General features: G+C 38.8%; 1 protein-coding gene across 1 annotated transcript in view; it reads right to left on the bottom strand.

Annotated features, from left to right (window-relative positions):
* LOC140238952 (uncharacterized) overlaps nt 1-17,560 on the bottom strand; it is a 60,111-nt gene that overhangs the window by 17,912 nt on the left and 24,639 nt on the right. The window contains 11 exon segments of the mRNA XM_072318849.1: nt 312-446; nt 1,224-1,352; nt 2,204-2,305; nt 3,043-3,096; nt 3,695-3,788; nt 4,795-4,964; nt 5,706-5,843; nt 6,330-6,467; nt 6,963-7,100; nt 8,021-8,126; nt 9,211-9,279. Coding sequence (XP_072174950.1) covers nt 312-446; nt 1,224-1,352; nt 2,204-2,305; nt 3,043-3,096; nt 3,695-3,788; nt 4,795-4,964; nt 5,706-5,843; nt 6,330-6,467; nt 6,963-7,100; nt 8,021-8,126; nt 9,211-9,279 — 1,273 coding nt within the window.

The raw sequence follows: 17,560 nt of genomic DNA on the forward strand, positions 1-17,560 counted from the left end.
TGTGTGTGTGAAAAGGGTGAAAGAAATATTTTTCTGTCAATGCATGTCACAAATATGTAGAATATTTAATATTTTCTTACTATTGTTCTCTGCTGCCAAGTTACACTGGTTCTGCATGTGCACAAAAACATACATTTGTACACACACACATAAAAAAACAACAACAAAACAACAACAAAAAATATCACTGGAAAGGTATGTGACATAAAGGCTCTGGCATGTACTCATATGCTCCCGTAACCAAGGAGGAGCTCAGGCAAGAAACGAAACATCTCATGCCAGACCCGAAAACAAAGAGACTGTGTATTTACCTGTTGGAGGAGTTCCTGAAGCTTGTCCATGTCTTTCTGTTTGTCCTCCAGGGCAGTCTGGGACGTCCTGAGATGACTCTCTAGGTCAGTTCTTTGTGTAGCAAGGGAAGCTTCCGCAGCCATCAGTAATTCGTTCTAATCAGATTCACAAACAAAATTGCCTCTCCTTGTGAAATTACTTGTGTGCTACAAATTCTATCCACAAGATTCCTTCATTCCCATGAAAAACTCCACACAGCTTCATCTTCCTCCATCCCTTACTTAATAGTTCAAAGTTAGATGTTTTACAGCCTCCACGCAGAAAACTCTCTTACTTTAAAATGTATTCCACAAAAAGGCACTCATCTTAATTCTCACCTCTCTTATCTACAATATACTGTTCACTGCAAAAGAAATCTGATAGTATAAAGATCTCACAGCCACGTTGGAATATCACTGCATTTCTCTGTATTCTATCTCAATCAAAAGCATCATGATCTGCATTAGTACATGGAAAGTTTCCCTGGTTTAAAAACACATTGCTCCACTTCAGTTGACATGGATAACCACAAACATAACCACTCAGCTTCAAACAGTGTCTACATTAACTTATCATATCAACAATTTTCAAGAATACATACATACCAGTAGTTAATCTCTGTGACTTCCACGACAATGATCTACATCAACATCTACACTCATAACATATCTCATCTACATAACAATATAAAATCTTTTCATCTTCTATCTAGCGATCAACACTAATACATACTCACACACCCAAGTGTGTGTATATGTGTGTGAATGAGTGTGTGTGAAACATTACTGTCACCCTTAAAATCCCACCTCTGTCTCCTATGCAAGGCTTAAGTTGAAACTGCTCTTTTAAATTTTGTGTTCTATCATCAGTACTATTATCATCCCTCATCTTACCTTAGCCTTGGCTTCTGCTTCTGAAGCCACAATCCTCTCCTGGGCAGTGGTCAGTTTGCTGGTTGTGTCGGCCAGACTGGCTTCAGTCCTCTCCAGGCGGGCCTTCTCAGTCTCCACTTGGCTCTTGGACTAATTGCAGAATGACCACAGCAAGATAATAATCAATGACTAATAATCTTTTACCACTATGGGTCTGTGTATCACAAAGGGAAGAAGGATGGTATAGCATTGGTGGAAATGAGAATTGGGCTTTTAACTTTTTGCAAAATACAAAGAAACCACTTATGAAATAGTACAGAGCATACCATTCTAAGAGGGATTCAATGTTTGTTTAATGAAAATCGGTTTTGGAATGGCTGAAACATAAAAAAAAAACCCCAAAGTAAAACAAAGCAACCGTTATAACAGGTGGGTCCCACCTTTTGTTACGATTGCTCTGTTTTGGATATCTCAGCCATTTCAAAATCAATTTTCATCATATAAATGTTGAACTCCTCTTGGAATTACATGCTCTTTCATATCTCTTGAAAAGTGTTTTATTATCTCACCAAAAATGTTAGAAAAGAGAAGTTAGGTCTCAACCAAAACTATACAATCCTTTAAAGATAGGAGGGTATACTTGTAACCAAGTTGAGACTTCGGCAACAGGAAAAGTACTACCACTGGTTAGATCAGGTTGACGCTTGGCAGTCTTGTGGATACGATGCATGTCTAGTAATCAGGAAGTTGTTGGTTCAAATTCCACTGGAGTATGCATGCCCATGATATTTCATCATGGCTATTACTCAAACACTGAATAAAGGGTGTTTATTGAAATTGACATTGATGAAGGAAAATGGTGATTCTCAATCAGTTGCCAGAAAAGCACAGTTATATTCTAAATGGCATAAAAGACATTTGACAACCCTTGTACACTCTGAATGATATCATTCCTCTGGTGGGAATGAAGATTGTTCCTTTCTTTCTTTCTTTTAGCTTACTTCTTGTAGCTGCTTGTAAAGGAGCTCAGTTTTCTGGTGATGTTCCTCAGCCTGTGCTTCCTGTCTTGTCTTAAGGTCATTGACCTCCTTCTGGTAATCATCCTGAAAAGAGAGGTTCGAGAAGTTACCAATATTAATCATGTCTGGGGAGAAAACATCAATATCTATTATTTCTGGGAAGAAGTTACCTATATTCATCATTTCTAAGAGAAGTTACAAAATATTAATCATTTCCCAAAAGGAGTTAACAATTTTAATCATTTCTTGGGAGGGGCTACCTATTTTATCCTGTTGAGGAAGAGTCTGGAGTATACTCGGGCAAGTGTCTATGGGAAATGTGTGTTGTTGCAAAATCAGTCCGCCCTCAACAGGTTATAATCACTTCTAGGGAGAACTATCAAATTATAAACATTTCTTGGCAAAAAAACTCACAAATTTGGTCCAGAGATGCTTATCGAAGTATGAAATGATTACTTTGAAGTAGGCATATAATATACATGTACACTGTATGAATCTTGAATCTTGCAGAAAACAATAACCCCTAGCAATATATGAGCCAACATATCACTTTATCATGTGGGCAAATGGCAGCATAGTATGTTAGCAGACCTTCTGGTAGCCACACCACATTTAAAGTTAAGTTCTTGACTAGCAACCAAAACTTTTGTTCCGCCTCACAAAAATAAAAAACAAACAACAACACTAAAAACACAAACAAACAGCATATGATACCCTACAAATCATGACTCTTTTGCACATTAACTGTAGACTATGCATGATATAACCTCCACCCCCACCCCTTCAAGAAAAAGAAACAAAAACAAAATACAAAAGCATACCACATCCTGCTTGAGTTGTTGGATGGCAGTCTCTGCTCCTTCGCCAGCTTGGATCTGATAATTGAGAAGAAAGAGACAAGCCGTTCTAATACGCCAGAGACATTTGACATTGATGTCTCATTCACTTCAACGTTCCTTTTCTGTGGATGTACATTGTAAAAGAACGTATCAACTGGAAACTACTTTGACAATTATTTCCCTGTTTTCTTCAGAATTTGATCATGTTATGTTACATTTTTATTTCTTCACATTCAATTAACAACACTGTTCATTTTTGCAGAAATCTAAATATCACTGGCATTCTTTATGTGAGGGAGAAAAAGTAGTGGGAATGATTATTAATTCTGATTTAGGATTACATTGCAAGTATCAGAGTCAAATGTAATACAATGTTAGCAAGGGCAATATTTTTCCATTATCAACTGTGTGAACAAGGCCATCCAATATCCAATAATATCGTAAGTTACACTTGTATGACCACAATTGTCCCAAATGAAAACAATAAACAAACAAATAAACAAACAAAAACCCTGCAAACAACTAAACAAGGTGCCAGCATGTGTGAAATTGCTTGCTGTATGATACAACAGAATTCAAAATAGCTTGTAGGTTTGCCTCTTTTCCATTCTTTTTTTTTTCTACTTGTCGTTACCTGAGAGATCAAGTCAGCTTTCTCTGCCTCTAACCTGTCGTGTGCCTCAGTCTGTCTCTGAACAGCGCCCTCTAGCTCCGCTATCTTACTGTCCCTGAGAATGAATATGTGAGTGACACATACGCCAATTACTTGGCTGTTTCATTGGAAAGCGAATCGAATTCCACAGATACCATGCACCGGAAAAGTTAGAATGTAAACAGTGACATACGCTTTCCATGGCATACAAAGAAATATATAAAAATATCATAATTTTGAAATTGTTCTGTTCAACTTCTTCTGAGAGAGAACAATATGTATTGATTTCCTTAGTATATTACTACAAAAGAATGAAAGCAACAGTTACTATTCAACAGTTATATATCGTCGCTGGGGTGACAAAAACTTGTATCTACAAAATTTAAAATTTTCAGGAGAGCAAAAAACATGGCAGTCAAAGCATGGTAATAAATGGGATATCCCTTTCCTCTGACAAGCTGTGGTGGCTTCTTTTTGGGGTAAGACAGCTGGGATTTGAATAGGACATCACTTGACTGATTATCTGACCATTAATTCAAAAAAGTCATTTTCACCAAAATTTGAGATACAAGGTCTTGTCACCCCAGTGACGATATATATTACCAAAAAAAAAAAAGAAAAAAGAAAAAAAGATTATCAGCTCACAAGAAGGGTTGTCAGCTTTCCTTACCAGTAATACCTGGCTCTAACAGCTATTCAAATAGGTAATCCAGTCTTTCAGCAGCTTACTTGGTGACAGCTAGGACAATGCTTTTCTTGACAAGTTCTTGTGCACGTTTCCGAGATCAAATACAGGCTTTATTTTCGAAACAATGATTGCAAATGTGAGTCATTTCAGTCTTTGAGATCTAAGATCTCAGCCTAGCTCCATTGAAGAAGCATATTCTTGCAATGACAAATTATACTGACAACACTGCACAGTTCTCATAACTTAGGTTTAGAATTTTTGCAACCTTGCAATAATCAAAGCATAGTACACAGTATATGGGAGAGCAAAAACAGTAATTCAAGGGTTTTATTATACAGAAAAAAAAAATAATACTCATAGTGAAAGAGTAAATGTATTCCACATGGCGTAATACCTATCAGTCAGTAATCTGGATTGCTCCTCTAGCTGAGCCTGCTTCTCTCGCAGCTGTGACCCAAGGTCGTCACTATGGCGACTCTCCTGTTCGTACTGCTGTTTGGCTGCATCCAGCTGCTGTTGTAGATTACTCACTGCATTCTTTTCCTCCTTCAAGGTTTCTTCCATCTGTTGTAGCAATATTTGGTTATCAAAAAAAAAAAAAAAAAAAAAAAAAAAAAAAATCAATTTTGACCACCAGTACATGACATCAAACATTTCTGCTACAAGACGGTTGTCACATTATGGCAATTTTATGTCAGAATATTTAGATTGTCAGAACGTGTCTAAATTTGAATGCTACCTCTTGGCTATGTGATAGAGGGTAAGGTTTTTGAAAAGAAATGAGCTTGAAAGATGGTTGTCTCATTTGTATCAAGCATTTTCTTGTAAAAGTCACAGCAATGGTAACAAGCCTTGAATGAGTACTGTGCTGAGCAAAAGTGGATGGAATCGAATGTAATTTTCTTATCTAGTTTGAGAGTGCTTTATCCATTTGTTGTCTTTCTAACTCATGTATTCCCTTAGTAGGAAGTTTTATGAGCATTTACAGACACTAATTAATCACATGATCTGGGCTTTGTTTGATAGAGACTTGTGTCTTGATCCAAGGGTTCATTTTTTGTAACACTTTACAACATCAACTCAATACATAAGCAAAAGTTACTGTATATGGCAGCAGCTAGGCCTCAACCAATCAGCTGCAAGGATAGTATAAAGTGTTGCTATGGTGACTCGATTGGGTGATAATTACAAGTTTTGTTTTGTTTTGCTTTGTTTTGTTTTTTGTTTTTAACAGAACGTGGGAACAGCCAAATTTTAGTGACCGATTGGTGAGAGTAGTGGGGTAACTCACAATGAGTTACTGACCTTGCTGTGCTCCAACCTGAGAGCCGTAAGCCTCTGGTCAGTCTGTCTGACCTGGTCCTCACTGGTCAAGCGAGACTCAGACAGGTCCTTCCTCATCTTCTCCACTTCCTGCTCCCTGTCCTGGACCACAGACTGGAGCTGAAAAGTCACATGGAAAGGAGCCAGTTCACATTTAGTTCAACACCCCAAATAACCATGGATCTTTAAAAAAAGAATAGTCTACATTAGCTCTTTCTGTTTTAATCACGCTCCAATGCAGAGGTGTTCTGAGAACTGCTTCTGCGCCTACCTATCAGGTATACTGTATGAACAGAGGTTTTCAATTGCACAGCTTCAATGTACATATGTGCTATACCTGCAAACATCAATACAGACTTGATGAAGTTGTTCAACATTCAGGCCACTTTTGAAATGGAAAGTTAGATTAATGCTTTGTCATAAAATGCTTGGGCATTCATCTTACAATTCAAGAGACAAAATCAAACCACCATAGGGGATATGCATCTGTCTGCATAGATCTGATTATAAATACTTCTCTTTTGGCTCATCTCTGTCATCTGACAGGAAAGAAAAAACGTGCTCAAATGTCAATTGGTATCACTTCTTGTTTGTGTGGTTGGTTACCTTGGTGACTTGTTGCTCCAGCTCAGAGTTCTGGTTCTCTTTGCTTGTCAGCTGGTGTTGATGCTGCTGCTTGCTGAACTCAAATTCCTGCTTAAGCTTCTGGTAGGCCACCTCCAACTCCTGCATCTTGTCATTGGCCTACATCGGAGACAAAATAATTTGAAAATATAACCACTGCAAAGACTGCAGAACTCCTGGTTAGTCTGTAGGAAGAAGTTGTAACCAATCTTATCAAAGCAACAACAGCAACAAACTAATCCATTTCATACAATTTGGAAACGGTGTAACACACATTTGCATCAGAGCCTTTATAAACTTTAACCCATTGAGGACGAGTCCGGAGTATACTAGGGCAAGTGTCTTTGGGAAATGCGTGTTGCAGCAAAATCAGCCTGTCTTCAATGAGTTAATACTCACAGACAAAACCTTTTGAAAAGGTTACACTGTTTGCTACAATTAGTAGATGCATATGGGATTCCTCCTTTCAGTGGTTTGTAAAATGTGGTTTGGCACCATAATGCTGGCTGAAAATAATCTTGGCTAGGGGCAAATTAGATTCTAGGAAACTTTTACTGTGTTTGTTCTGATGCCTTACTTATGGTATGAGAGTTAGAAATCTGGTTGTGATGTCACCTTTGACATTTGAACCTGAAGGTCTGAGCTGTGTGACTCCTTGGAACTAATGTCCCTTTGAAACTGCTGGCGCGTAAAGTCTAGCTCTTGCTGGATCTTCTCTTTCAAGACCTCGGATTCTCGGAACTGCCCTTGGACCTGTGAATAACACATAACGCATGAATATGAATAATTCATTGAAACAAAATAAACCTTTCTTGTTTTAATCAAAGAATGCAGTCTTGACATTGATATTCACATAACAGGTTTTCACCACAAATTTGTAAAATGTTCTCTCAAATCATGGTTACTATGAGGAACATTATTCCATTGTGAATTAAAGGAATCAAATTGCAGTCAATGTATAAGACAGATTAAATGAAATCACATTAATTACTAAAAAAAGGCAAACCTTCCCTTGGAGGATGCCTTAAATATTAACTCTCCTACTTCATATCATCATCATTCAAGTTTCAGAGAATCTTTTAAAGCGACACATTTCTCAAATGTCAAAAAGAATGGAAGCACACACAGATACATGGCGCTACGCCCAAACAATCCTTCACAAATGCACCACAGTGAGGATGATAAGAATGATAGCATGTGCCATGTTGGTAGGTGTCACCACTGGAGTTCTTTCACCAATCATAACAATAACATACAGAATACACAGTATGCATTACATGAGTTGATGCACATGTAAGATCCTTTCTCTACAGTACAAAGGTGCAAGTGCTAGAGTACATGTATAGGAATTTGGTAAAATGGCACCTGCCACTGAGGTTGGGGGGGGGGGGGGTGGGTGGGGTTGGGGGTTACTATTGTATAATCAAGAACAGTAACAGCTTCATCTCTAAGGTGATTGGTCAGTGCTATGGAGCTGCTTGGCTATCATTTTGTGCATTCAGCCTGATCAGTTATGCACAAACATGAAAGAGGGGCTCTCCTCATTTACAGTCTTTGCTCCAGCAGCTTATTTCTGTCTCTTTCATTTCTCTTTTCTTTTCTTTTTTTTTTTTGGGGGGGGGGGGGAGAGGGAGGGGTATTTTGTATCGTCCTCCTGTTGATTGAGCCCATACCTCAGTGAGTTTGAGCTGGAGTGCATTAGACTTCTCTGTGGCATCTCTAAGTTGCTGCTGTAGGGCCTGGCTGCTGGTGGACGTTTCACTGATGCTAGCCTGGAGTCTGGGTAGGGTGATAGAGGGGTGCATATGGGAGTTGATGGGTGGAAAAAGAGGGGTAATACATGGGTGCATAGGGAGTTGATGGGGGAAAAGAGGGGTGATAGAGGGGTGCACCAGGAGTTGATGGGAGGAAAAGAGGGGTAATAGAGAGGTGCACAGGAAGTTGTTGGGAGTGGCGACAGAGCGGTACAAGGGGAGATGTTGGGAGGGGTGACAGAGGGGTACATGGGGAGATGTTGGGAGATGTTGGGAGGGGTGACAGAGGGATACATGGGGAGATGTTGGGAGGGAACAGGTGAGTGATAGAGGGGTGCATCATGTGATGGATATAACAGGGAGTAAATGGGATGACGAAGAAAGGAGCAGATTGGGGAAAAGTTTTGGTGAGAGTGGATGTAAAGAGGTAAAGGAGGCACAAAATGGGGAGAAGCAGGAGGAGGGGGGAGGGAAAGGTCAAAGAAAGGGAGAGAAAAATGACGAGGGGGAAAGCAAGGAATGTAAGTGTGAGGTGCGGGCAAAGGGAGGGGAGGTGAAAGGGAGGGGAGCATGTGACAAAGGGGAAGGTGGTAATGGGGAAAAGGTGTAAAATATAAATGCAAAGACATCGGTGGTGGGTGGAAGTCACATAGAGACTCATAAATACTTCTTCCAACCACACACACCACTCAGTAGATGATGATCTAAAGTATGGCACTTGCTAATTGTCAAAATCATACAATACTGTACCAGTACTCGATGCAGTTTGAAAGACTTACAAAAGAAAGTAGTGTTACCTGAAAGACAAGACATTAATACTTTTTTTTGTTTCATTTCCCTGACAGGTGATTAATTTAAATCTATTATGAAGTTTTGGAGGAAACTGTTAAATGAAAACACGTGTCTACTTTATTTTGCACAGAGATTCAGATAGAACTGAGCATCCAAGTGTCATTAAAATGCCTGTGATGTTGCTGGAAATAATGCCATGCAAGAATTAAGAGAAAATGCACATCAAGGTACAGGAAGGGAAATTCCTCTACAAACAAGATAAATTTCTTTTCATCACAGAAAATCAACCACATTGACTAACAGCTGTACACACTCACTTCTGCACTTCTTCTTTCTTTGGGGCACTCTGAAGCTGGTCTTGCAAATCCTTGATTTGAATTTCAGCTCTAAAGACACCACAGAGAAGAAAGAAACAGGGCAGATCGGAAATATTACTGATACATCCATCAGGCAATCAAATACAGCATTGAAGTTTGTTTCATGACTTTATAGTGTTCTGTATCCAGAAAACTCGTTTAACTGTCTTTTATAAACAGAATTATGCATTTTTACAAAAAGAAAAAAAAAAAAACACCAAACAAACAGTCAGAATGATTTACAAACTTGTCAACATGGTGAATCCCTTTACACTTTTGCATCTACCACTAAAACCTCTAATAATACTCTGGGAAATGAACAGGAAAAGAGAGGATTTCTAGTTCTGGGGGAAAATGCAGCCAAGATTGGCATCAAATTGTGGTTGGCTTTGCACTAATTGTTGTTACAATACATATGTCAGAGAAGCCTGGGGCAAGCCTTAGGCAAGCTTTCTGATTGTAAGAAACAAGGTTTGTTAAAAAGATATGGCATATAATGTAAATATCATGTGGTTTAACTGGTTGACGTATTTACAAGGTGCATGAATTCTGACACATTGTAATCATTGCCCTGCAAATCTAGGCCAGTGAATGTAGCATGAATCCTGAGAGTCCAATAATACAGACAGGGGAAGGAAGAAAGGAAGAAGGGAAGGAAGAAAGACAGGAAAATAGAATTGAAGGTGAATATATAGAGCTATCAGATACAAATTGTAACCAAATGAAACTGAAAATGACGCTGTCAGTGTTTGGCTGCTAATATAAGATCCATAAGCCCCCCATCAAAGAAAACAAAAAACAAAAACAGGAACAGACAAAGAAAAGCAAATCATGTTTACAGTGCAGTTTATAGCAACAACTCCAGATTGGAGAGGATAAAACTAATAGAATTCAAATATGATTTATGCATCATTCATAGTGAGTGACACTGTCTGTGTTTGGTAGTAAAATTAAGTTCCATGATACACACAAGAAAAAATAGTATTCAAAGTGCACTCAACAATCATTTGTAGTCAGCTAAACATATTTCTTCCATCACGTGCTTGTCTAGCTTAGATTCCCTATTTTCTCTCCCCCTTCCTTTCTCTCTTACTTTGTCTTCCCTTGGTTAAGTGTATTTAATACTATTGCATAATTATAGCCTACACTTTGCCATTAATTGATATACTGGTGCAAATATTAAACAAATGTATAATTGTCGAATTATAATTGTATTAATGTATAATTGTTTTTTCATTGTTGATGTTGAACTTTTGCTGCTGGTCAGAGGGACTTTTCCACACAAGCTCTGGTTCTACTTCATCTCGTAGTCTTCATTTTCTCATCAATAAGTCAGGGCTGCACACTAACCCATTTTTTCTGCCGGTCCAACCTGTCTCTGTCGGACCGGTAAATGCCCCGTTTTACCATTTTTTGCCGGTCCGAACAGAAAATTTACCGGTCAACAACAACAACCTAAAAAAACATTAAATGACTTGCAAACTTATTTTCTTGTTTTTTATGGACGTACCCCCCCCCCCCACCCATGTACATTTTACAGATTAATATTTTTTTTTAAACTTGCATTATTTATTGCACAAAAAATAAAAAAAAGATAGGAAAAAATAGAATGTTTGTTTGTGAATTACAGTGTAAAATGATAATGAACAAAATCAGATTGTATCAAATGCGTTTGTGACTTTTTCTAAACATCGGCACACGAACTTGCTGCGTAACCTGCTCTTGGTGGTCAGTTGGATTGCGACGATTTAATGAATTATTTTAGCTGTGATATTTTCTGATGCACGCGCTACAAGGGGTTCTTTATTTTTCTCCCGGGTCCCGTTGCATAAAACTTTTTTAGCAACCTTAGAAAATTCAGGTTGGGATTTACCCAACCTGAATTTTTTAAGGTTGCTAACCTAAGAATGTAAAATCCGTTGCATAAAAACTCTGGTTGGGAGCTTCCAACCGGAATTTTGTGATTTCAACCGGAAAAAAAGTCCGGTTGGAGTTTTATGCAACGGGCCCCCGATAATCTACTCGCATTTGTGCATGCGTTCTTGAAAGGTACACGACATGCAGGGCCGAATTCGCGATCCTTTTTACGCCCATTTCCACCTCATATATTAGCGGGATTGTGACGATTTCATAAATTACTTCGGCTGTAATATTTTCTGATGCAAGCGCCAAAAGAGGTTGAAAATGTGTCCTTTATTTTTTCCCGGCAAACTCTTCGCATTTCGTAAGTGCGTTCTTACAGATGTTCCACACAGCCGAATTCATGATACTTTTCGCACCTATTTCTACCTCAAATATCCGCGGAATTGTGGCGATTTCATAAATTACTTTGGCTGTAATCTTTTATGATGCACGCCCCAAAAGGGGTTGAAAATGTGTCCTTTATTTTTCCCCAATAAACTCTTCGAATTTCCTAAGTGCGTTCTTACAGATGTTCCACACAGCCGAATTCATGATACTTTTTGAGCCTATTTCTACCTCAAATATCAGCGGAATTGTGGCGATTTCACGTATTACTTCGGATGTAACTTTTTGTGATGCACGCACCGGCAAGAATGGTTGAAAATGCGTTCTTTATTTTTCTCCCCATAATCTCTTCGCATTCCGTACATGCGTTCTACGACACGGCCGAATTCACGATCATTTTTGCGCCTACATTTGTATTTCTACCTCAAATATTAGCGGGATTGCGATGATTTCATGAATAACTTCGGCAGTAATCTTTTATGATAAACGCGCCAAAATGGGTTGAAAATGTGTCCTCTATTTTTCCCGGATAAACTCTTCGCATTTCGTAATGCGTTCTAAACAGATATACGACACGGCCAAAAATCATGATTCTTTTTGCACCTATTGTTTCCTCAAACTTCAACGGGATCGCGATGATTTCATGAATTATTATTCGGCCGTAATCTTTATGATGCACGGGCCAAAAGGGGTTGAAAATGTGTCCTGTATTTTTCTCCCAATAATCTCTTCACATTTCGTACATGCGTATACGACACGGCCGAATTCACGATCCTTTTTATCGCCTATTTCTACATTAAATATCAGACGAATTGTGGCAATTTCATGAATTACTTCAGATATAATCTTTTGTGATGCACGCACCAGCTAGAATGGTTGAAAATGCGTTCTTTATTTTTCTCCCCATAATCTCTTCGCATTCCGTACATGCGATCTTGAAAGGTATACGACATGGCCGAATTCACGATCCTTTTTGCGCCTATTTCTACCTCAAATATCAGCGGGATTGCGATGAGTTCATGTATGACTTCGGATGCAGTCTTTTATGATACACGCGCCAAAAGGGGTTGAAAATGTGTCCTTTATTTTTCCCCGATAAACTCTTCGCATTTTGTAAATGCGTTCTTAAAAGATCACGACACGGCCAAAAATCATGATTCTTTTGCGCCTAAATCGTTTCCTCAAACTTCAATGGGATTGAGATGATTTTATGAATTATCACTCGGCTCTATAATCTTCATGATGCACGGGCCAAAAGGGGTTGAAAATGTGTGCTGCATTTTTCACCCAATAATCACTTCGATTTGCGTATATGCCTATACGTCACGGCCGAATTCACGGTCCTTTTAGCGCCTATTTCTACATCATTAATATCAGCGGGATTGCGATATGTCATTAATTATTTCGGCCGTAATCTTTTGTGATACATTCACCAGAAGGGTTGAAAATGCGTTCTTTATCTTTCTCCCGATAATTTCTTCGTATACGCTCTTTGGCGTTTTCAAAATTATACATTGCATGCAGGGCCGAATTCAATATTCTTTTTGCGTCTATTATTGTTTACTCAAATTCCAACGGGATTGCGAAATTTTCATGAATTACTATTCGGCTGTAATTTATATGATTCAAGCGCCAAAATGAGGGGTCAAAATGTGTCTTTTATTTTTCTCCCGCTAATCTTTTCCCATTTCGTACATGCGTTCTTATCTACAAGGTATACGACACGGCCGAATTCACGATCCTTTTTGTGCCTATTTCTACCTCAAATATCAGCGGGATTGTGGCGATTTCATGAATTACTTCGGATGTAATCTTTTGTAATACACGCACCAGAAGGGTAAAAATGTCTTTTTTATTTTTCTCCCGATAATCTCGTCGCATTTGTGTATGCGTTTTTGATAACCAAGACGGCATGCAAGACTGAATTCAAGATCCTTTTTTTGCGCCTATTATTTCCTCAAATTTCAACGGGATTGCGTTGATTTCATGAATTGTTATTCGGCTGTAATCGTTTATGATGCACTCACCAAAATGTGTCCTTTATTTTTTTTCTTTTTCTCCTCTATAATCTCTTCGCATTTTGAACATTATCTTTTGGAAGATACGACGCGTAATATGTAAGCGGGACTGCCATGATTTCATGATTTTTTTTTCTCTCTAGTATTATCTCTTCACATTTTGTGCATGCGTTCTTAAAAAGTACACGGAAGGGCCGATTTAGTGATCCTTTTTGCGCCTATCTTCGTTATGAGAACATTCTGAGCGAATGAAAATATCAATTTGTGAAATGACTGTGCAAAATGAAAATAAACGCAATCAGATCCATTTACTGTATCGCTGAATATCGAATGTGTTTTTACTTTTTCTAAAAATCGACACAAGTAAATTAGTTCTAACATAACTGCCACGCTGCTGCGAAGCCGGGATCGGATCGATCTTGCGTTAAAAAATCATGAGTAAAATGACCCAGAAATGCGTGCGCTTCTTTCAATGCTTCTTGTCTGGCATGACCGCCGATCGCAAGCAAACGAGAAGCAGTTACACTGTACATGCTTTGCATCGTTTGCTTTGCATGTACATTTGTATTGCATTGCATGGCAGTGTGTGAGCAGCGCTAAATGCGCAAGCGAGTGCGAATGTAACTGGTCGACTGCTAGTGCTCAAAACTATGTTTACTGTACAAATTGCACCGGTAGACATAAACGAAAACTTGTGTAAAACTTGTTGAACAGTGCGATATCTTGCATTCTGTTTCTCCCTGATCGGGGCGGCTCTTTTCCTTTCTACTGACCCCACCAATGTTTTTTTTTTTTTTTACTGGTCATGTCGGACCGGTAACTTGTGGATTTCCTGAAAAGTTACCGGTCCGGCAGTGACTTTTACCGGTCTTTGACCGTCGGACCGGCGCTAGTGTGCAGCCCTGAATAAGTACAAAACATCATAATTGTACTGTTTGAAAGAAGATCTATGGAATTGAACTGAATTGAATTGAATGCTATTACGTCCAAATGAAAGTTGATCACACTTGTAGAATTAAGTCATGATCCATGGGTCATTTATGGCAAGTGATGCTGTTTACATATCGCTGCCAAAATTAATGCAATGACATGATAATCGAGTTTAATGTTCATACAATTGCAACATCATCAGACTACATCGGATCATGCTTGTAGACACACATCAGGTATCCTTTGAAAGGTTTATTTATTTATTTATTTATTTATTTATATATTTGTTTATTCAGTTTTCTTTACCCAGGGTAGCCCCATTAGTTGTTTACATACTGTTATTTTAGGGGGCCCTGCAACATTTCATGAACTTAAACCACACATACTCAGCATATCTTGAGGGATTAAACCAATCTCTTAACCCTGCATGTTGACTTATTTACAATATCTACCCACCCATATACCAACAGAAAAGAAGGAAGAACTAGATATATCGCTACGGCTACTGATATGCCTCCGCCATAATGCATGGTTCTCCTAATAGGTCTATAGTACAATGTCTTGACAATGTGTGATGACAGTTTCACACAAGTGGCAAAATATTAAAATGACAAGTTTGACACAAATGTGCTGAATGTTCACTTTCCTAGAACTACATTGCAGGGATCTCGCCAGCGTATATCACCCTTGTCGGCACCGACAAGCGTGCGGTTTGAAGAAACAATTGCCGACAAGGGTAAAACTTGCCGACAAGGGTAACACCACGCGTGAACTTGCCGACAAGGGTAACACCACGCGTGAACTTGCTTGACGAGCTAAGTTCGGACCAATTTCTCGCCTTTTTTACTCTTTATTATCTGGCTAGAAAAGAAGCTAGATGTCGAAAGGAGCAGCAGTTTACAAGCGCAAAAAGTTATCCACGCAATCACCGCACCGATCACAACAACGCGGCTCAACATAACGACGTACATGTACAGCACATCACACACTTGCTGACTGAATGCGCTCTGATTCGGGATCCACACACACAATATGCACCAGGGAGGTCCACCTCCCTGGTTGTATGCACCCAGCCGGCCACAGACAGCCGCCGGTGTGTACGACGGTATTGTGAGAGGGAGAGAGAGGACGGAAAGAGAGGGTCGGAGGCCGAGGGAGGCTGAGGAAGGCTGACACGTGCTCGCTTGTTGTCACGCTTGTTGTCGGGTTACGCAAAAACAAACGATATGAAATGCATGTCCCCCTCCGCCAAAGGTTGTATTTTTTTTTTTTTGCTGCTTTGGTTTGTTTGTTCGTTTATCTGCCTGTCTGTCTCTCTATTCGCAAAATAAGTGACCATTTGGGAACAGATTAGGATGACATTTTCAGGAACAGTTGGTTGGTAAAATGGCGCAAGGAACAGATGATTAAATTTTGATAGTGATCAGGATTTATAATACCACCGGAATTCACCGCCAGGATCCAAGATTTTTAGACTTTGTTTCGTATATTTGAAAGGATTCGTATCAATTCTTTAGGAAGCTGGCCATCGGCAATGACGCAAAATATTAGATGCGTTCAAAGCATTGCCGCAGAGAGAAAATTAACTCTATCTTTCGTTTAAAAAAGAAAGAAAAAAAGAACGTGCGATGGAGTAAGCAAATGCAAATTGTTATTTTTGTTTTTGGTAGTTTCAGCGGGTTATTTTTTGTTCTTTTTATTTAAAAAGCCATGCGTTCCATTTGAGCCTTTTCACTTTCAATGGATTTGTAAACGTCATTCGTGAATATTCCATTTTCCTTCTCCGGGCCGACATTTATAGTAATTCTGTCATGATGGTCTTTCAACTGAAGTTCAACGTAAGTAATGCTCCACGTGCTTCTGGCTTGGTTTGTTAGCAGGTGTGTTAGGGGGCCTCATGGGCAGAAAATAAATGGATAATCATTCATCAATGTTCCCAGTTGGTTTACATGCTATTTACACGCTGTTTACGACCATTGAAGCAAGGTGGCAGTACGCGCGGCATTCCTTTATCTGACACCTGGCTTTCGTGGAAATGTCGTGGAAATTTCCACAAACCATATCAAGTTTCCCCACTGCCTGTGGTCGTGAATTTTTTTTTTAATTCTTTATTACGAACATCAATTTGTTCATCTCGAAAAGTGTATCTGTACATTTTTTTTTTTGTTGTAATTTGCTTCGAGCACGTGTTTCTTTTTTTTTTTTTATTGCAGCGTCGGTAACATTTTGTTTTGTTCATCGTCCGTGCATGGCAGGGGTTCATAAGAGTAGAACGATAGGAATGACTGGGGAGAAAATAAACTGAAAGAAGGAAGCATCTAGGGCAAGCTGTCTGTTTTTCTCTACACCAGCATCATGGTGTGTCTGTGTTTATTCATTTTTCTTTTATCATGCTCTTGCTTCAAGGAGCTACGCTTTTCCCGCGTAAAATTAATAATGGATACCGCACGCAGAAGCCCACGTTTTGACGTGTTATGAAGAACCATACATTCTTCATCTATTTGTAATAATTTTTTCAATTTAAAATAAAGAATGTTTGGTTGTTCAAGTAATATAAAAAAGATTATTTTGACATTTCATGCGCTTAACTGCCGAGCATTTTCTTTTTTTTTTTTCTTTTACGGGAGAGAGCGAAATGTTCTCTTTAGCAATGACGGCCTACCTAGACATGTATACATATTGTGACATAGTTTTGATTTTCTTGAACACGTGAATTGTTCTCCTTCCAGATCACTTCTTGATTTAGTGAAAGTTAACAATGTTTTTCACATTCACAAAAGCAGTTTGGTTAGCCTGTGTTCAGTTCGCTGCCAATGAAATTTCTAATTAAAGCGATGCCCCAAACGGGTTTACCTTGAGGGTTTGTTCCGAAATAATAATAGAATAATACTACATTCCTTATTATTCTGAAGGGTCGTTAATTGGACAATAATAAAGAAACAATGTCCGTTAATTTCCAAACAAAATCAGTTTTGTTATTTCGAACGTTCTGCCAGTGAAATTTCGGAATGAAACAGTAACAGTTTTCTTACTCTGAGGGTTCGTTACTCCGACAGAAAAAAAAAAATAGTAATGAAATAGTACTAGATTCTATATTCTGAAGGTTCGTTAACCGA

The sequence above is a fragment of the Diadema setosum genome, chromosome 2, assembly GCF_964275005.1.
Source record: "Diadema setosum chromosome 2, eeDiaSeto1, whole genome shotgun sequence".
In the NCBI taxonomy this organism is placed as follows: Eukaryota; Metazoa; Echinodermata; class Echinoidea; order Diadematoida; family Diadematidae; genus Diadema; species Diadema setosum.